The following is an 18,037-nucleotide window of genomic DNA, read 5'->3' as shown; positions in this document are numbered from 1 at the left end:
GGACAGACCTGTCTGCTATGTGGCGTGATTTTAGTTTTGTTTCCTGTTCTGGGTTTATTTTATTTTTTACTCACTTTTCATTTTCAAATATTGCCTAGTATTTTCAGTCATTCACTTTTGGTTACATGTTGCTACTGTTTGACTTTATAGACTAATGTTTCCCTCTATCTTGACCTCGTGTGCTTTCTCTTGTGTCAAGTTTACTCTTGTTTCATGTGCTTTAGTTATGGTTGCAGTTCAGTTCTAGTTTTACTTTGGCAGCATACTTGTCTCTTGTGTCACACTTTTAATTTGACTGTTATTGTCTAGATTAGTTTCAGCTGTATATATTCCCTATTCCCATTCCTATTCCCTGATGACCTTTTGTGTGTATAAATAGCCCTGTCTCTCCTTTGTTCTTTTGTTCTGTTTACTGTTCCTGATCTGGATTACAACTATTACAATTTTTATTGAAACACTGAAAGGGGATTTTGCAGTTTGGTCCTCACTCCACAAGTAGAATGGATGTTTTGCGTTGAGTATTTAATACACCTTTGATATAGCAACAATAATTCATTTGCTACGAGTCAGCAACCAACTGACATGTAAATCTTGAAAAAAAAAAAAAAAAAAAAAAAAAAAAACAGAGAGAGGGGGAAAAAAAAGGAAAGCTGTGATGTTTATTCATCGCTAAGTTTTTTAAACAGACACGAGGGCCAAAAAACTCATTGGTTATTCTACCCATGAACAGTTTTCTTTAAAAAAAAAATATTAGAACTGAACACACAAAAAAATCTTTAATCTAAGCTTTTCAAAAGTCTCAGAGTATTCTGCAGCCTCTGGCTAACCATGTTCCAGACATTTTTTTTTTTTATAATTTTTTTAATGCTTCAGATTTTATGTGGAACATAGTAAAGGATCAAAAACTGTTCATACAAAACAGTTAAAACCAAATTATTAACAACTAATATGTCTTAAAATATTTGGTAATAAAAACAAACATCCTTTTTAATCATTTAAAAAAAACACTTTTTTCTTGGTATAAATGGTATGAATGATGGCATTTTATTCCCTTGGCTTTTGTGGCTTTGTTTTCAACATTTTTAGACCCAACTAGCTTCACCTCATTACCATCCAAAACCTTGGGGGTATTAAGTTGATTATCTTTGCTTATGTCCAAAGTTATAGTTCAAATACTTTTACCCAAATTATAATGTCATTTACCTGGTTTGCTCACTATTAACATTTTGCTAAATTCAAACTAACCTTGTAAATTATTTTTTTCTTCCCAGGACCTTAAAAAACCTGGAGAACATGTACAATACTTCACATTTCGTTGGTGGAGTGAAGAATGTGGACCGCTTTTAAGTGAATGGTTCCTCTGCGCTTGTTAGTTTTTGAGAACTGAAGGAGAATATATTTCCAGAAATAGCTAATTGCATCACATTACCAAGCGGATGAAAAATAACTGTTTGGTTTCTGAGTGCCTGGGGGTGTAATGAAACAGTCATGTGTGGTACGGGGTCATTAGTTGGCCATTAACAAATCTTTCTCCCAGTAAGCCCCTAGGAGATTAATCTGGCTATTCTGGGAAAATAACAATAAGTTCAATAGGTATAGAAGTATTATTGTGTTGTTGGCTTAAGATGACATCCTACAGCAGCCATCGTTTGAAGAACCCTTCACCATGTCGCTGAATGAGCCCTCACCCTGCTCCTGGCGTATCCTCTCTCGCTCTGCATAGCCTACAGCAGCCATGTTGAGGCGACTCAGCCACCTAACAGAAGGGGGAACTAATTAGATATCTCATAATGTACGCAAACAAATAATTAAACATTAAAATAACAATCTCGCTTGGGGTCCCAAAGTCTCACAGTGTACATAAATAATCACTTGGAAAAAAATGATTACTTCTTTTTATTTTAATTTTTTTTTTTTTTTAAAGTTTGAAACAATATCGAGCTGCACTGATCTACAGCATGATAACTACATCATATAAGTAAATAGGTATATCAAACATGGTTTAAATGTTATGTAAGTCATGGATGAACAAATATATACACATTTTGTTAAAAAAGTCAGTAACAGACAAAAAAGGTACATAGGTATAATATATTATCCTTAGTATGTTGTGACCTATAAAAAAATTGGCCACCTATAAAAAAATGGCCTCTGTGAAAATGTCTTAAAATTTTTGATAATAATAATAATTAATAATTTTAAACATTAAATAAAACACTTTTTTCCCCCTTTTTACTTGAAGGGTCTTTTGTGGTGTTTTGCCACCCAGCTGGAAGTCTGCCCTACTCTATAACCTTCACCCTGCACACACTCCTTTACCTGTTCATGTCATCCACTCCATCTGCTGCAAAGTAGAAACTCTTGACCTTGGGGTGGCAAGCTTTGAAAGCACTAGAGGGATAGAGGGTGTTATTTTTGCAGGCACACATTCATACATTCAAGAGCATGTGATCTGCACGTAACATACACATATATATGCAAGAGACCTGCGTTTGTTAAGCACTTACTACTTCTTGCGGCATTCACTGGCTCGATCGATCTTAAATTCTGGAAGACTGACAAAACCTTCGGCTTTTTCATCCTGAACAAAGAGCGAGGAGAAAGAAATTTTTAAAAAAAGACAGACAGCAAGCCAAAAAAAAGAAGATGGCTAAAAAAACCAGTTGATTTCATGTGTTCACTCTCTGTGTTTTTCCAAATGCACATTATTTTTTCTAAGTCTGACTGAACAGGAAGAGGTTGATGAATGTCAGATTAAATAAAGATAAGACTTTAAAACCTAACAGCTCTCTGGTCAGCCACTGAGGGGGTTTGCACTGACAGTGTTAAGAAGCGAATTCTTGCCAGCTTTTTTTTCTGGTTTATTTAGCCATAAACCAGAGAACTAAAAGGGAAAAAAAGTGATGGTGGGATAAAAAATGCTAAAAATTAATAAAGAAGTTACGGTAATGTTGATACAAATGAATCAAATTATATAAATAAGTTTGACTTTACAGTCATGTGCAAAAAATGTAAGAGTTCTGTCAATTCCATGGTTTTACATATCGGGGCAAAAAAAAAAAAAAAAGAGAAATTACTCTTAAAGTTATTTAAATCCAACCTCAGGCGCATACCACATTTTACAACATATACCACTATTTCATTATTTATTTAAGTCACAACACAGAAGTAGTGTGTGGAAAAACAAAGTACACCCCGTGATACAGTAGCTCGTAGAACCACTTTTGACAGCAACAACTTGACATACAGGGAGTGCAGAATTATTAGGCAAATGAGTATTTTGTCCACATCAACCTCTTCATGCATGTTGTCTTACTCCAAGCTGTATAGGCTCGAAAGCCTACTACCAATTAAGCATATTAGGTGATGTGCATCTCTGTAATGAGAAAGGGTGTGGTCTAATGACATCAACACCCTATATCAGGTGTGCATAATTATTAGGCAACTTCCTTTCCTTTGGCAAAATGGGTCAAAAGAAGGACTTGACAGGCACAGAAAAGTCAAAGATAGTGAGATATCTTGCAGAGGGATGCAGCAGTCTCAAAATTGCAATGCTTCTGAAGCGTGATCATCGAACAATCAAGCGTTTCATTCAAAATAGTCAACAGGGTCGCAAGAAGCGTGTGGAAAAACCAAGGTGCAAAATAACTGCCCATGAACTGAGAAAAGTCAAGCGTGCAGCTGCCAAGATGCCACTTGCCACCAGTTTGGCCATATTTCAGAGCTGCAACATCACTGGAGTGCCCAAAAGCACAAGGTGTGCAATACTCAGAGACATGGCCAAGGTAAGAAAGGCTGAAAGACGACCACCACTGAACAAGACACACAAGCTGAAACGTCAAGACTGGGCCAAGAAATATCTCAAGACTGATTTTTCTAAGGTTTTATGGACTGATGAAATGAGAGTGAGTCTTGATGGGCCAGATGGATGGGCCCGTGGCTGGATTGGTAAAGGGCAGAGAGCTCCAGTCCGACTCAGACGCCAGCAAGGTGGAGGTGGAGTACTGGTTTGGGCTGGTATCATCAAAGATGAGCTTGTGGGGGCTTTTCGGGTTGAGGATGGAGTCAAGCTCAACTCCCAGTCCTACTGCCAGTTTCTGGAAGACACCTTCTTCAAGCAGTGGTACAGGAAGAAGTCTGCATCCTTCAAGAAAAACATGATTTTCATGCAGGACAATGCTCCATCACACGCGTCCAAGTACTCCACAGCGTGGCTGGCAAGAAAGGGTATAAAAGAAGAAAAACTAATGACATAGCCACCTTGTTCACCTGATCTGAACCCCATTGAGAACCTGTGGTCCATCATCAAATGTGAGATTTACAAGGAGGGAAAACAGTACACCTCTCTGAACAGTGTCTGGGAGGCTGTGGTTGCTGCTGCACGCAATGTTGATGGTGAACAGATCAAAACACTGACAGAATCCATGGATGGCAGGCTTTTGAGTGTCCTTGCAAAGAAAGGTGGCTATATTGGTCGCTGATTTTTTTTGTTTTGTTTTTGAATGTCAGAAATGTATATTTGTGAATGTGGAGATGTTATATTGGTGTCACTGGTAAAAATAAATAATTGAAATGGGTATATATTTGTTTTTTGTTAAGTTGCCTAATAATTATGCACAGTAATAGTCACCTGCACACACAGATATCCCCCTAAAATAGCTAAAACTAAAAACAAACTAAAAACTACTTCCAAAAACATTCAGCTTTGATATTAATGAGTTTTTTGGGTTCATTGAGAACATGGTTGTTGTTCAATAATAAAATTATTCCTCAAAAATACAACTTGCCTAATAATTCTGCACTCCCTGTAATGATTTTATGTATGACTTTTTCTGTCTCTCCCATTGTTTCTCTGACCCACTCTTCTTTACAACATTGCTTCAGTTTCAGTTTAGTTGAAGAATGCATTGTATTTGTTTATACACAGCTCTCTCTCAACCCTCCACCACCTCCATCTTGACAGCTGTCATAAGGTGTTTGTGCTTGTTAAGACCGAGCTCAAAAGCCAAAACAGAAATATGGAGACTGTCACCAGAGTTTTAAAAATGTACTTTATTTTTATTATTATATAATTTTAAATTACATAATAAGTTTAGTCTAAGTGTGGTCTACTAGCATTTAAACCCTCAAAGACTCGTGCAGTGCCACTGCAAAGAGAAAAGAGGTTGCAGAAGGGCCTAACACCTCACGCATAACTTTAGTTGACATCTTCAAACATGGATATGAGGATCCCAAGTTGCTGCACTGAGCAAACAAAAGTAACATGTGACCAGCACATAGAGGAGCACAACAGCCACAAATCAAAAGGATTACTCAGTAAGTAATTAATCAGACAATTAATAGAACACAAACCAAAAGCATCAACCAACAATCCCTACCATGTGATCTGTTCTTGCCATCACACAAACAGTCACACACCAAGCGGCCCTATGCCACAACAACTTACTTTGATCCAGAAAATTCAGTAAAGCAAGCGTACTAGTGACCAACCCCAAATGAAGTGCAATATCTACACAATTTAAAGAAATGTTTTTGGCCGTCACCTGGCCAACAACACTCACAAGTGATCCAACAAAAGTAGCCAGCTTTTCCACAACACTAAAGGTCACAGCACAAAGCACTCACCTCATCATCTGGCATCCATAAACACTTATTTACTAGATGTAGATGTTTGAGGCAACTTTGAACGCAAACTCAAGAGCAGGCAGCAGATCAGAGATGCAGTCTACAAGAAAACTCTGAAGCGTACCCCCACCCAGGATAATCACCAAACTTAATAAACTAAACCACAGTGGACTGGCAGCACAGCCGCCCAGCTGAAACACATTTGCTAAGGAGAGTTTTCTCAATCACAGCTAACACCTTAATCATCACTCATCCTCTAAAAAAAACCTCTGATGTTTTGTCTCCACAAACATATCTAAAGTGTCCAAAATATCCCGGACAAGCCCCCATTTATGTTACAACCTTTCTCAAAAGGAGCAACATAAATATGGAGTCTGACACCAGAGTTTAAAAAAATAATAGATTTTGTTTTAAATGACATAATAGGTTTGCTAAAACAGGTGGTACCACAGAGACAAAACTGGTGCGCCCCTCGAAAGTCTGGCAGCTGTGCCTCACCAGGTGTAGTCAATTAGCATTTCAACCCAGGTAAGACCTGAAGACTCGTGCACTGCCACTGCAAAGGGAGCATGTGTTGCAAAGGGGCATAACTGGTTTGATATGTTGTGTTTGATTTTTATCAAACATAATGCTGTGCATTATGTGCAAATATTTTATATATATACTTTGGTCTCATCTGTCCAAAAAAAACATTGTCCCAGAAGTTATTTTTTCATATATAATTTTGGAAATCTAAGCTGTGCTACCATGTTCTTTGCAGAAAGAAGAAGCATTGTCCTGGAAAACCTTCCACACAAATCATACGCATTCAGTCCTTTTCTAATTGTACTGTCATGAACTTTAACAGTTAAGATGCTAACTGAGGCAAGGAGAGTTTGAAATGCTTTTTTGAAATGTTATTTTTAAATAAATTCTCTGAGCATTGCATGTACCTTGGAGTTAATTTGCATGAACAATTTGTGTTATTCATGCAAATTAACATGTTAGGGACCAAGTATATTATGTCTTGATACATACATCTTTAAATTAAAAGAAAGTATAGTTTTTTTTCCACAAAACTATATGCAAACGTCTCCCACTGTCTTTATCACACACTAGCAGGAGGGCAATTCAAACAAAGCACTTCCACTTCTATGGTGTTGTAGTTCTAGGTCCCGACTGTGGTAATGCCTCCTCTGCTAAAGCATCACTTTTGTGTCAGTAAAAACCTCAACATGAGTTTTGAGACATACCTCTTCATTGATGTACCAGTACAGGCAGTTGTCTTTCAGAACAAACCAGTACTTCTTCCATTTTTGAGAAAAGTAACCCTTTGCATCTCTCTTTCTCCACAGCCAACCCTCGCAGTCTCCTCTGCCCAGTGCCTTGCAGGAAACACGCCTCCGACTCAGCGAGGCCAAACTTCGTCCTGGAACAACATGGAGGAAATGTGAAGGCAGCGGAATTCACGGACAGAAAATTATCTCAAAACTAGAAGAAAGCACAAACTCAAAGAAGGAAAATGTGTCATTCAAAGGGTAGCACTAATGCTGCTTGTAAGTTCTCACTTCAGTGTGAATAAAATCTTTCACAAAATGTCACATCCTAATGTAGCAATGATTCTTGGCAATGCCTCAGTCTCTGGACTTGACAGAATGCTGCTGCACTGCAGTAAGGTAAGAGGTGTTTAATAAAAACTGCCTTTTCCTTCTGGCATAAAAGCCCTGTAACATTTTTCTCAGCAGGCTCCTCATTAAAGATTACCGGGGAAACTTGGCTCTCAGTCGAGGCCACGGAGAAACTTGCATAGTACTGGATGAAAAGTCTTTTAACATGGCTACAATACTCCATTTACATCTGTGGCAGTGTAGGTCTAAAGGAAACAGGATTCTTACACAGTGCATGACATGAAAAACTACACTTCAACTACGCATTGTGAAAAGATTTTGAGTCTGGAGATAATTAATAAGCTTTAGAACACCCCCACCCCACTCGACACACACACACACACACACACACACACACACACACACACTGACAAACACACACACACACACACCTTACATCCTCAAAATGCACAAAAGTGCTCTCGAATAATGATTATTCTTCATTTTCTGTGCAGCAGCTCCAGACTATAAACTGATACCATCACCAATTCAGCTTTAAAAGAGAACTACTCATTATAGAAAACGAAGATTTTTTTTCTCTGATCCCCAACGAAAAGAGTTACTAATATTTCATTACACATTTGATAAGAGTACCACTTGGAGCAGTGGAACTGTGAATAAATCATTATTATCACACTCATTTTGAAACTTTGCTTTAATTGAGGTAAACAAACAAAGCCGTTCACCATACGTGCAGATGGAGCTAAAGCTTTCGCACAATGGCAGATGGTGAAACAAGCAAAAGGCCTCTGGAAAAAAACAAAAACAATCCCTTTCAACATGTTAATCCTCGTTCATGTGATAGAAGAGAAAAAAAGGTTTGGTCAGATAGGGAAAAAAATACTGATGGCTGTGAGTAAAATTATCCAAAAAAAAAAAAAATCCTAATAAAGAATCAACTGAGTCATTTATGTAAATAAAACTAGAAAGGTAAGAACTGATGTTACAGTAATCATCCTGCGATGATAAATGTTAACGATGATATAGAGAAATGCTGGATTCGTGAATGTGTGCACACTGACTGAAAGCAAATTCGCCTGCAGTCCGGTCTGCAGCACGCTCATCAAAACATGCGAAATGGGAACAACGTGTTAAAATGCAAATACAGAGCTGTCTGCACAGACTGCATGAGTATGAAACAATTACAAGGTGAGAAAACTACCTCATAAGCAAATTATTAAAATTTTTTTACATCGATTTTTTTGACTGTTTATTTCAACTGCTAAAACCATAAATAATGTTTTCTTTGGCTCAGCCCAAACTGTGAAATGCATGAAAAGCAATGAGGTTTTTCAATTATGCATTACCGTTAATAAATGATCACAAAAATGTGGAGAAATCGACTTTAATCTTGAGTATTACTGGAGCAATTTATCAGTTTATATAATAATGAATTTTTAAAGCCTGCCATTCATTAAAATCATTGATTATAGGAAAGCTCAGAAAACAGCTACAGTTCCCAACTTCTTAATTGTGGCCACTTGTTTATTTTAGCCTAACTGAGTAACACAAAACAGACTGAAACAATGAGCATTTTTTAAAACTGACGATATATTTCAGACTAAGTTACCACAAATATAAACATTCATTACATATTCACCATGTCTGTGTATTTACCACAGTGATGAAAAATGAAGGGGAACTCTTCATTTGGTTAGAAGATCTACTTTCTTGTAGCTTCTTTGAGAGGTGCTAAAGATGAAGAAGGGGCAAAAGTTCTTTTCATTTAGTTGTTGATGAAAGGTAAAAGGTGTTTTCCTGATCAGATGAACATACAAACTGACTGTCTGTGAGCCATTTAAGGACAACACAGCACTAGAACTTCAGTGGGTTAAATTTTGAACTTCATTCACTTTCATAAGAAGAAAAACAGCCTAGACAAAGGGGTTGGTTTGATCCATTGGCGTAGTTTCTATAATAATGTTATATAGGTATGTATCTAAACTACTTGGGATACTAACCCTTAATACTGACAGCAGTTTTTTTTTTTAGCTGTTGTTTTAAAGTAAAACTAGAGCTTGTTGATTCATATTGTACACTCTAGATAAAAGATGCCAGCAAAAAGTTAAATGAACCTCTAATGGCCAGCTGGTTGTCTGTGTTTCCCCTTGATTTAAATCAATGTGTTTCACATTGAGCTTTCAAGCAGATCATTCACAAATTAGAGAGCTGTAAATGAAAGTTTTCCAAAAGTTCCTAAGGTCACAGAACAATTAAAACAAAGAGAGGAAATCACCCCAAATGATCCACTTAAACTCATCATTCATAAAAAAAATTTCTAGTCGGTCAGAGATTAGAAAACATGCAGTTCCGCTTTTGTTTCCAGTTTCTAGTTGTGTAAGTGATACTGTACTACACAGCTTTATGTCTTCTGATATGACAACTTTTCCACATTTTTCTCCAGATACATTGGATCCACTTAATACGCAAGAAGAGTTTGTTACAAACAATGACTAAAACTAAATGTCCTGTCTTTTCTATATAATTGTTTTTACTTGCATTCAAAAATTGCTTTGGGAAGCATGAAAAACTGGAAATGTTAGATGTTCTCCTGCTAGCCAGTAAACCCTTCAGTCAGACCTCCAGTCCTGAGCATGATCATGGAGGAATCTGCCAATCTCTAAGCTGAAATATATGGGCAAGGGCAGCAGATGTGCATGAGCTGGTAATTATGGATGGTGTTTACACACGAAAATATGAAATTAACTTAAAAATTCATCCATATGCTGACCTCTAACACCAGAAAATTAAGAATCTACCACAAATCCTCTTATTGGGAGCAGATGCACCAGTGATTTTGCCCCACTCCTCCTCAGCTATGTGACTGCCTTCATTTTCATTATGACATTTTTATTTCAGTTGCATGAGAGTTATAATTTCATATTTTTGAATTTTATTTGGAATTTTTGTTTTCCAGACTGGGGTTTTTCTCATTTCAGTGTTAGGTTTAAAGTGTTTAATTAGATTGAATTAGACATAAAAACTTTTCAGGGGTTCAGAACAGCTGTTACAATACAAGCACACCTTTTTTGATGACAGTTGACTCACAGTCATGTAGTCTCAGTAAACATCTGTTCCAAAGCTTAGTTTATATAAAAAATGCCTTTCGCTTTTTAGATTTTTTAGTTTGGTCAAATTTGTCATCACAACCTTTCTTTAACTGAGTTTTCCCGAGTTAGTTTTGTGAGTGCACAGTATCATTTCAGTTCAGATCAGTATCAAATAAAGTGTTACTATGACTGCTGGCTTTGTGAAGCAGCAGCTGCTCTCACATTCTTCCTGCTTCCATTAGTGGATGAGTGAAAAACCACAACTGGCAGCATCTGTTCACACCTAACAGGTGGCTTTCCTGCTTACCTTTATTCTTCTTCCTGTTCTTTGACTGCAGAGAGGAGGAGGAGGAGGACTGTTGGTATGTCTGAGAGAGGTTGGAAAGAAGAGGAAGAAGAGAGGGAGGGAGAGGCAGGCTGTCAGGATGAATCAGTGCCCTTTGTTTGCTGCAATGAATTCTGGGATATAAAAGATGACAGATCTTAGGGAGAGCAGGAGCGATGAGACGATGAAAGGGGAGCTGAATCGTTCTCCCCGTTCTCTCATTATCTCTTCCTCACACACAGACACACATATGAGGGGATGGAAAAGTGAACCTCATGGAGGACATTAGCGACTTTCACACCTCTAAACATAGAACAGAAGGACAGGAGGGAGGTTCGGGTGACACAATAGGACGTCCAGGTGATGGAGGACGTTTGTGTGTGTGTAGGTGTGTGTGTGTGTAGTGTGTGTGAAGAAGCTCAGGGGAGCTGTGAGATTAAGCAGAAACTTAAGTAAGCAAAACATGAAGGACAAACATCCAAAACAAGGGTATGTAAAGTCTGACAGTGAACCCTGACATGCCCACTTACTTGGTGTGTTTAAAATTTAGAGTGAATTATCTAGTTTGTGCTTTTAAAAGAGGACAGAGGTAAATCTATCAGGGGATTACTGCGATATATGAAGAAGTGACAATTCAAGTTATGCAGTTTTCTTAGTGGATAACAGTTACATCTTAAAGAAGAACTGTTCATGATTCCATGTTTGTCTAAAGCAGAAGGAATAGAAAAAGTTAAGATTGATTTTTTTTTTTATAAAACAGTGGTAATGATATATGTGGAGTCTATGCTAATGTTTAGTCAGCATCATAGACAGTGCCAAAGGCCGACGTAGCTTCTGTGACTGAAAAGCGAAACATAAAAAGTGAAGCCGATGGGGAAATGCCTTAAGCCTGCTTTGTTTTTAATGAAAACTGGGGGAACTAGATGTGATTGTAAAAAGACTTCCAGTCTCACAGGAGTCTATGGGAAAATGTACCTGACTGGACCTCAAGTTCCACGTGACTCATTTCAGGAAATATTGAATAAAACATTAGGTCCATTTTTAAAATGTTGGCCGACCTAAGGTTTGCATTATACATTGCGGACACAGACGTGCACATCTGGAACCCTGACGGCCGAGCAGTCTTTCCTGTTATACTTCTTTGAAGTCCCCCACCTGGGTCGCATGCGTGGTTAGTGCATTGTAATGTAATGTAAACTCTCTGTGGAAAAGTTCTTACAGTCCGCATGAAACCTCACGCTCAGTGTCTGATCACAAAACAAAAGGAAAAAAGATCTATGAAAGCGTAAAGCAGACCTTCCCAAAGTGTGGGGCCCGCCCCCTAGGGGGGGCGCAGAGCCATGACGGGGGGGCGCTGTATGAAAAGGGGGGGAAAAAAACAAAACGCTTGGACACTGCTAGCACGGGGCGCCTACAGAAATGCAAAGCAGGAGATGAAGCATCGCTGAATATGTTTCCAAACCAACTTCATTCTAAGCCAAAGACTAGAAAATATGGTGAAGCATATCTTCCCTTTGGTTTCACCTGCACAAGTGCAGAGGTAGGTCTCCCCTGCAGAATTGCTTTTCCCTTTGTCGGGAGCAGCGCTGGGCTGTTTAAATCATGGACAAACAGTATCCCACTTTCTTGATTTTTAGTTCACAAACACTTGTTGTAATGACTAACTACTCCTGACATTTACAAGAGTAAATGAGAGTACAGTATCCCACAGTTGTTTATGCTTTTAAACCCATTTTGCACAGAGAGACATTTTTTGATTTGATTGCAATGTTGAATATTATTACACAGGGGAAAAAACCAACTACACGTAAAATAATCACACCGTGATGCCTCTGCCTTTCTAAATGGAGGGACAGTAACTGCCTGTATATATGTAAGCGTGTAAAACCTGAAGATAGTCAGATTAACAGAAACAGTATTTTGTCTCTATCTGCCATTCTGCAATTCATCTCATGTAAACAATAACGTGGCGCACAGCGTGACGTGAAAAAAGGCACATACCTTTAACGTTGCATGACCAACTCTGTATTCCTCGTCCACACGTAAACACAAAAAAGGAGTTTTTAAAAAATCTCAGTTTTCAGTGATTCGAAATGCCGTTTACGTGTGGACGAAACAGCTGCGTTTTCAAAAATACCCGTGTAGGTGCGGACGTAGCGTAAAAAAGTTAGTAGATTATTTCCTTACTACCTGTAATTTATTGCAGATTACTTGTATTTGCTTAATTGTTTACTAAATGTTTGAGGTGTGAAATAAACCGCAATGGAGCAAAATATGGGTGTGTGTGGTTGGAGGGGGGGGGCGCGAACATTTTTCTTGTAAAACAAAGGGGGGCCTAGCAGAAAAAGTTTGGGAACCACTGGCGTAAAGTATAATCCCATTTTAAATGTCAGAAAGGAGAATAATCTGGGGCTAACAGCTTGTTATTGACAGCTCATTAGCCAATGAGCATGCAGTTGGATTAAAAGTCAAATTCACACCTTTCTCATTGCAGAAAACCACAAAGGCTTCAGCAAAAACGCTCATCTCGACACCTCATAACAGAACTACACCAGTGGATGATGTCATAATAGATATGTCCATCATTTATAATGTCTAAGGTCAGTGCCTAGCTGACTAATAATTTGATAAGAGTAATGTGGGCCTTGAAATGACCTGAAAGAGTAAGCCAAACTAAATATAACATCTTGTGTTCAGATCTGACTGAGTAATGACACTGTGGAGAACTGAGTGTATTTGATGCCTCACGCAGCATCCTTGATCCAAAACAACAAACTCTGACCAGCACATTTCTCATGTGACCTCTCTCTACCGGTCAGATGGGGCAACAGACCAGCTCTGATGTCACGATATTACACATGTCAGAGCCTGGACCTCAGCCACTCACAGCCCAACACTCAGCAGGACAGATTACATGGGCCCGCCCACTCCCACTGACACGCCATCTGCCATCGCAGCGCCCATGCACACTGTAAACACATACTCGAGCACGGGCATGCAAACACTTTTAATTTTCAAAGAGATGCTGACAAGATGTATAAGGTCACCGCCGGCCAAAATGACTGCCTGGACCGGCAGGCTGAGACGGACAGGCAGGGCAGGCGGATGTCATGGAAGTGACAGGGGGTAATAACGAGTCAGCATTCGCTCACATCACACTTCACTGTGGCACTTTTTCATCATGGCTAAAAGCTATTTGCTTTCTCTCAAATCTCTGAGTCCTGACTGTTAGATTAGTATCAAAACAGATCAGAGAAAGTCAGAGGAATTTCCTGATTGTCCAGAGTAGTTCAGATCCACAATATGAAGCTATATTTTGCACCTGGAGTTTAAATCAACAGCTTATTTAAACACAACAGTACTCTTTTTATGTCAATTTCAGTGAGATGTTTCACTTCAAAAGCTTGTTGGGGCACTTTTTCCCTCTACACTTCCTGGACATCATCCCTGTCAACAACATATTCTGTTTGTTATCCTTTATTTTAAAGACTTTATCTTACATGGTTACTTTGGATGTTTGTCTATTTTGCCAAAAGTTGAATGAGTAGATCAATGCCACTTTTATATCTGTATAGTTAATAAGTTATTATAACTAACTACCACCATGATTGTGACTGGTAATAAAGCTTCTGAAAAAATTAAATAAATAAATACCATGACTTGATAGCGTGGCAAGAGTATAACTGTATATCAAAGATGGACATAGCTTCAACAACTGCCTGAATTGTGTTCTCATGGCCAACAGAGAGTGCACCTCATTGGGTCTCATTGTCTAGAGGTCCCTGTAGCTCTCTTGATTTATGACCTCAGTAATCACCTTCCTAATGAGTATAGGTCTAGGTATATGGCCTCAAACACTAGCTTGAAGTCTTAATTAATATAACATAGTACAATAGTACACTGTGATCCTATTAGAGTAAACTATATGCAAAAGCAGGGCATGATTTGGTGTGTCGCTAACATGACTTGTTTCTCAGTCAGATCCACCTCAAGAAACCACAATGAAGCATTCAAACAAGTCCAAGCCAACAGGTAAGATTAATGTGGCTAGGAGGCACCTTAGATGTTGAGGTTTTGCAGTCATATGACCACTAACCATGTGACAGTAACTTTGTTTTGATCATCTGTCCACCACCAGTTGCGAGCAAAAAATGTGTATTACCTGACAGGCTGGTGAGCCATTGCTGTAGTTTGATGGTAATCACTAGCAATCGACTCCAAAAGCCCCAGTCACACAGGCTTCCAGACCAGTCAAGAGACCTCCTGGCAACCACTGGTTGCTAGGGAAAAATATGTAATATGTTGTACAAAGCAAGTTTCTTATGCAATAAAATCTCTGTGACTGATTACACCAAGCGGCACAAGCAGCTTCCAGCAACTATTTGCTAACCAGTCGGGGAATGAATATTTTTCAAGGTTGTATCATATCTAATGTGGGGGACAACTCTTGAGCAATGTGAGCATGACATGATGAACCTCTTTATAGTATATGTTTAATAATTAGCCTAACCACCATAACAGTAGTTTGTCAATGAGTAATGATCACACTTAAGATCATAAAGGAAATAAAACTGTTTTTTAAAAAAATATATTTATCATGGTGAGTTCACAATTTATCCTCTTTTCACCAATAACTAAAAAACAAACATGTGATACAGTATGTTTTATGTTCAATGTGTATACAAATTCAAAAGTAAGAAAATGTATAGTTATAAAAGTTAGGTATTAAAGTTGTGTGTAGATGTTTTTGCTTTCAGACCAAGCTAGTCTAGCCATTCGTGGTCTTCAATACAAGAGTGGCATTGATTTCCCCATCTGGCACACAAAAAACACTTCTTTGAATTTCCAGAGTGATTTATAGAGGACATAAAACATGAGACAGTGAAAGTGGACAGTATATCCTTGGTTTCTTAGCATAAACAGAATTGTTAAAGCAGTCTCAAACTGCTTTTCAGTTTTAGTGGTCTTATTTTCCTCTGACCTGTCAATTCTGTCACTAGTTAGCTAACATAAACTAATGTAAGTCTATCAGCCACAACCAACCAACCGACCAACCAAATGACATCACATTCCGATGTCAGAAGATGATGCTAAACTGGTTTTTCAAACTTGAACTTTAAGCACTTATTTCTTAAATCCAGCTTCACAAACAGAGTTACATCAATGTCAGTTGTTGCTATTATGTTTCATGTCTTATTTAAAGTTGTCATTGTGGATTGAAACAACCCACAAATAAAAATTCTGTATTTAAGAGTCCGCAGTGATAAAGAGAATGAAAGAGCAACAAAAACAAAGAAAGACAAAAACAGGTAAAAGAAATAAATGAACAAAAAGAGAAAGGAAGAAGCAAATACATTTCTAAAAAGTCCATCCCTTACATGATAAATGGAGGCTGGGTCCCTGGGAGGTGACTCTCTCTGATTTGTCTGAAGGACATAATGGGAGGGGCTTTGACTGTGGTGGCTCCGCCTCTTGGCACGTTTGGCCGTATCATTGGACCGTTTGCCTGGACGAGCTGTGTGGGAGGAGTAGTCTTCACCGCTGGTCCGTTCGTCCCCGCCGGACAGTCCCACATAACGCATAAGCGAGGCTTCTGTGAGACACAGTTACACCAGCCAATCAAAGCTCCGCCCACATTTGACTGATTTTGATCTCCTGCTCATACTTTTTCTAGTCTGTCATCATCAATACTTCCTATGATGTCATGAAGGTTTCTGGGTTAATTAGAGACTAAATTTAAAAAGATATAAATAAAAGGCTGCAGAAAAAAATGTCCTGTTATTCAAATGCATCATCAAGAGCTGTCAATAGAAAGATTTTAAAAAAGGAAAACTTTTTAAAGCTTTTGACTTCTATTTACAGAATCCATACTTACTTCATCAGCTATTTTGAAAATATCTAAGGAGTGCAAAAATTCCAGACGTAATCTTTTTTTTTTTGTGCCCCGTAGTCTCGGCATCCCTCGAGGTTAATTAATTTTGTTTAACCCAGACTGCAGTGAAAAATTCTGCATTGTGTTTTATCACCTGATAAACAGACTACTTAATTTGTGAAATAAAGAAAACCATGCAACAAATCAGCTCTGGTAATTTATAACCAGGACTAACAGATTAAGGTCAAGAAAAGATCACGGTCACTGTTGAATAAAACCATCCTATTAGCTGCAATGCAGTTATGTAAAAAGCCAACAAGAAGACCAAAGTCAGCACATATGGGAAGGACAAACTGTCAGAAAATCCCTTCCGGCAGCGTCAGTTGATAAAGACGTATAAATAATAAACCTGCACAAATTTACTTTGGTGAAGGTGTGATGAGGAGTTTTTGTGTTTTCATGTGAGGATTCAGAGACACACATCCTGCAGCCATTTTCACACGCTGCCACTAAGCGGTGTGCCCACAAAGGAAGTGAGGAAGAGAAGTGTTAGCCAGCATTGAAAGGGGCACACCAATTTATCACACAAAGACTCCACGGTTGTTACATTTCAAGTCAAATGATTGTGCATTCAAAAATCTGCACAAATAACCCAGACTTCACTTATATTTGTGCCATTTTTCACAATACAAACTGCAGTTCCCAGTTTCCTTCAGTTTGGGAGCATGATTTTTTATTTCCTTTGTCAAATATTGCACTGCTCTCCCACATAATTCATAAGGTCTGTGCACGCATTTGGATTTCCTCTGTTCTTGCTCCAAACTGCACCTCTGCACTCAGAGGTTCTGTTGCTTGGACTCATTTCCTGTGTGATATCCATTCTCTCTGCTCCCAGGATTTTTCAGTTTGCTTGTGAAACTTCAGCTTTCTGATATTTGTGCAACAGGTTATGACCCAAGTGGGCACAAGTCCCCGGGCAGTGATAAGCACTCAATCACTGGTTTGATTCCCTAGCTGAACTGCAAGTCATTTCATGTAGCACTGGTGTAGGAGCAGTGGATACATTGGATTAAAGGGAGAGTACTTGCCCATGAGTGACGCTTCAAGTACAGCGAAAGTACTCACTTGATGATTCTGCACCTCAAAAAAATACATTTTTAAGGATGCGGAGCTAATCTCTATTGTGAATGCACACCATTTCAGCTCTTCTCTAAGGTGAGGTGTAGCCAGTTTCACTGGTTATAATAGAAGCATGGTTTTGCAACATCTGCTCCACAACCAGTTTCCATGATTATTATTATTATTATTATGTGTTAACCGTTAGCACAGGGTAGGTTTTTTGGGTTTTTTTAAATCCCTAATTATCAGACAAATATGTTAATCACAATAACCCTGGTAACACTGTTTCTAGGAAGTGAAAATGACCATATAAACAATGCATTTATTAATATATTTTGAGATTTGCTATGGAGACATGGCACTCAAAGAATCCAGAGTAGAAATAAATGAGCAAAAATAG

At 38.4% G+C, this 18,037-nt stretch overlaps 1 protein-coding gene across 4 annotated transcripts in view; it reads right to left on the bottom strand.

The window, feature by feature from the left end:
- cnksr2a (connector enhancer of kinase suppressor of Ras 2a) overlaps positions 1-18,037 on the bottom strand; it is a 118,006-nt gene that overhangs the window by 41,153 nt on the left and 58,816 nt on the right. For all 4 annotated transcript variants that reach the window (XM_084939753.1, XM_084939754.1, XM_084939752.1 and 1 more), the window contains exons 13-18: positions 16,025-16,239; positions 10,629-10,689; positions 6,858-7,033; positions 2,508-2,581; positions 2,320-2,391; positions 1,689-1,756 (exon numbers count right to left, since the gene is read on the bottom strand). In XM_084939753.1, the coding sequence (XP_084795879.1) occupies positions 1,689-1,756; positions 2,320-2,391; positions 2,508-2,581; positions 6,858-7,033; positions 10,629-10,689; positions 16,025-16,239 (666 nt within the window). The remainder of the gene's footprint in view (positions 1-1,688; positions 1,757-2,319; positions 2,392-2,507; positions 2,582-6,857; positions 7,034-10,628; positions 10,690-16,024; positions 16,240-18,037) is intronic.

The sequence above is a fragment of the Perissodus microlepis genome, chromosome 9 (assembly GCF_051167445.1).
Source record: "Perissodus microlepis isolate ML-2025 ecotype Zambia chromosome 9, ASM5116744v1, whole genome shotgun sequence".
In the NCBI taxonomy this organism is placed as follows: domain Eukaryota; kingdom Metazoa; phylum Chordata; class Actinopteri; order Cichliformes; family Cichlidae; genus Perissodus; species Perissodus microlepis.
The sequence above is the reverse complement of the archived record's forward strand: the minus strand, read 5'-3'. Positions and strand labels throughout refer to the sequence as shown.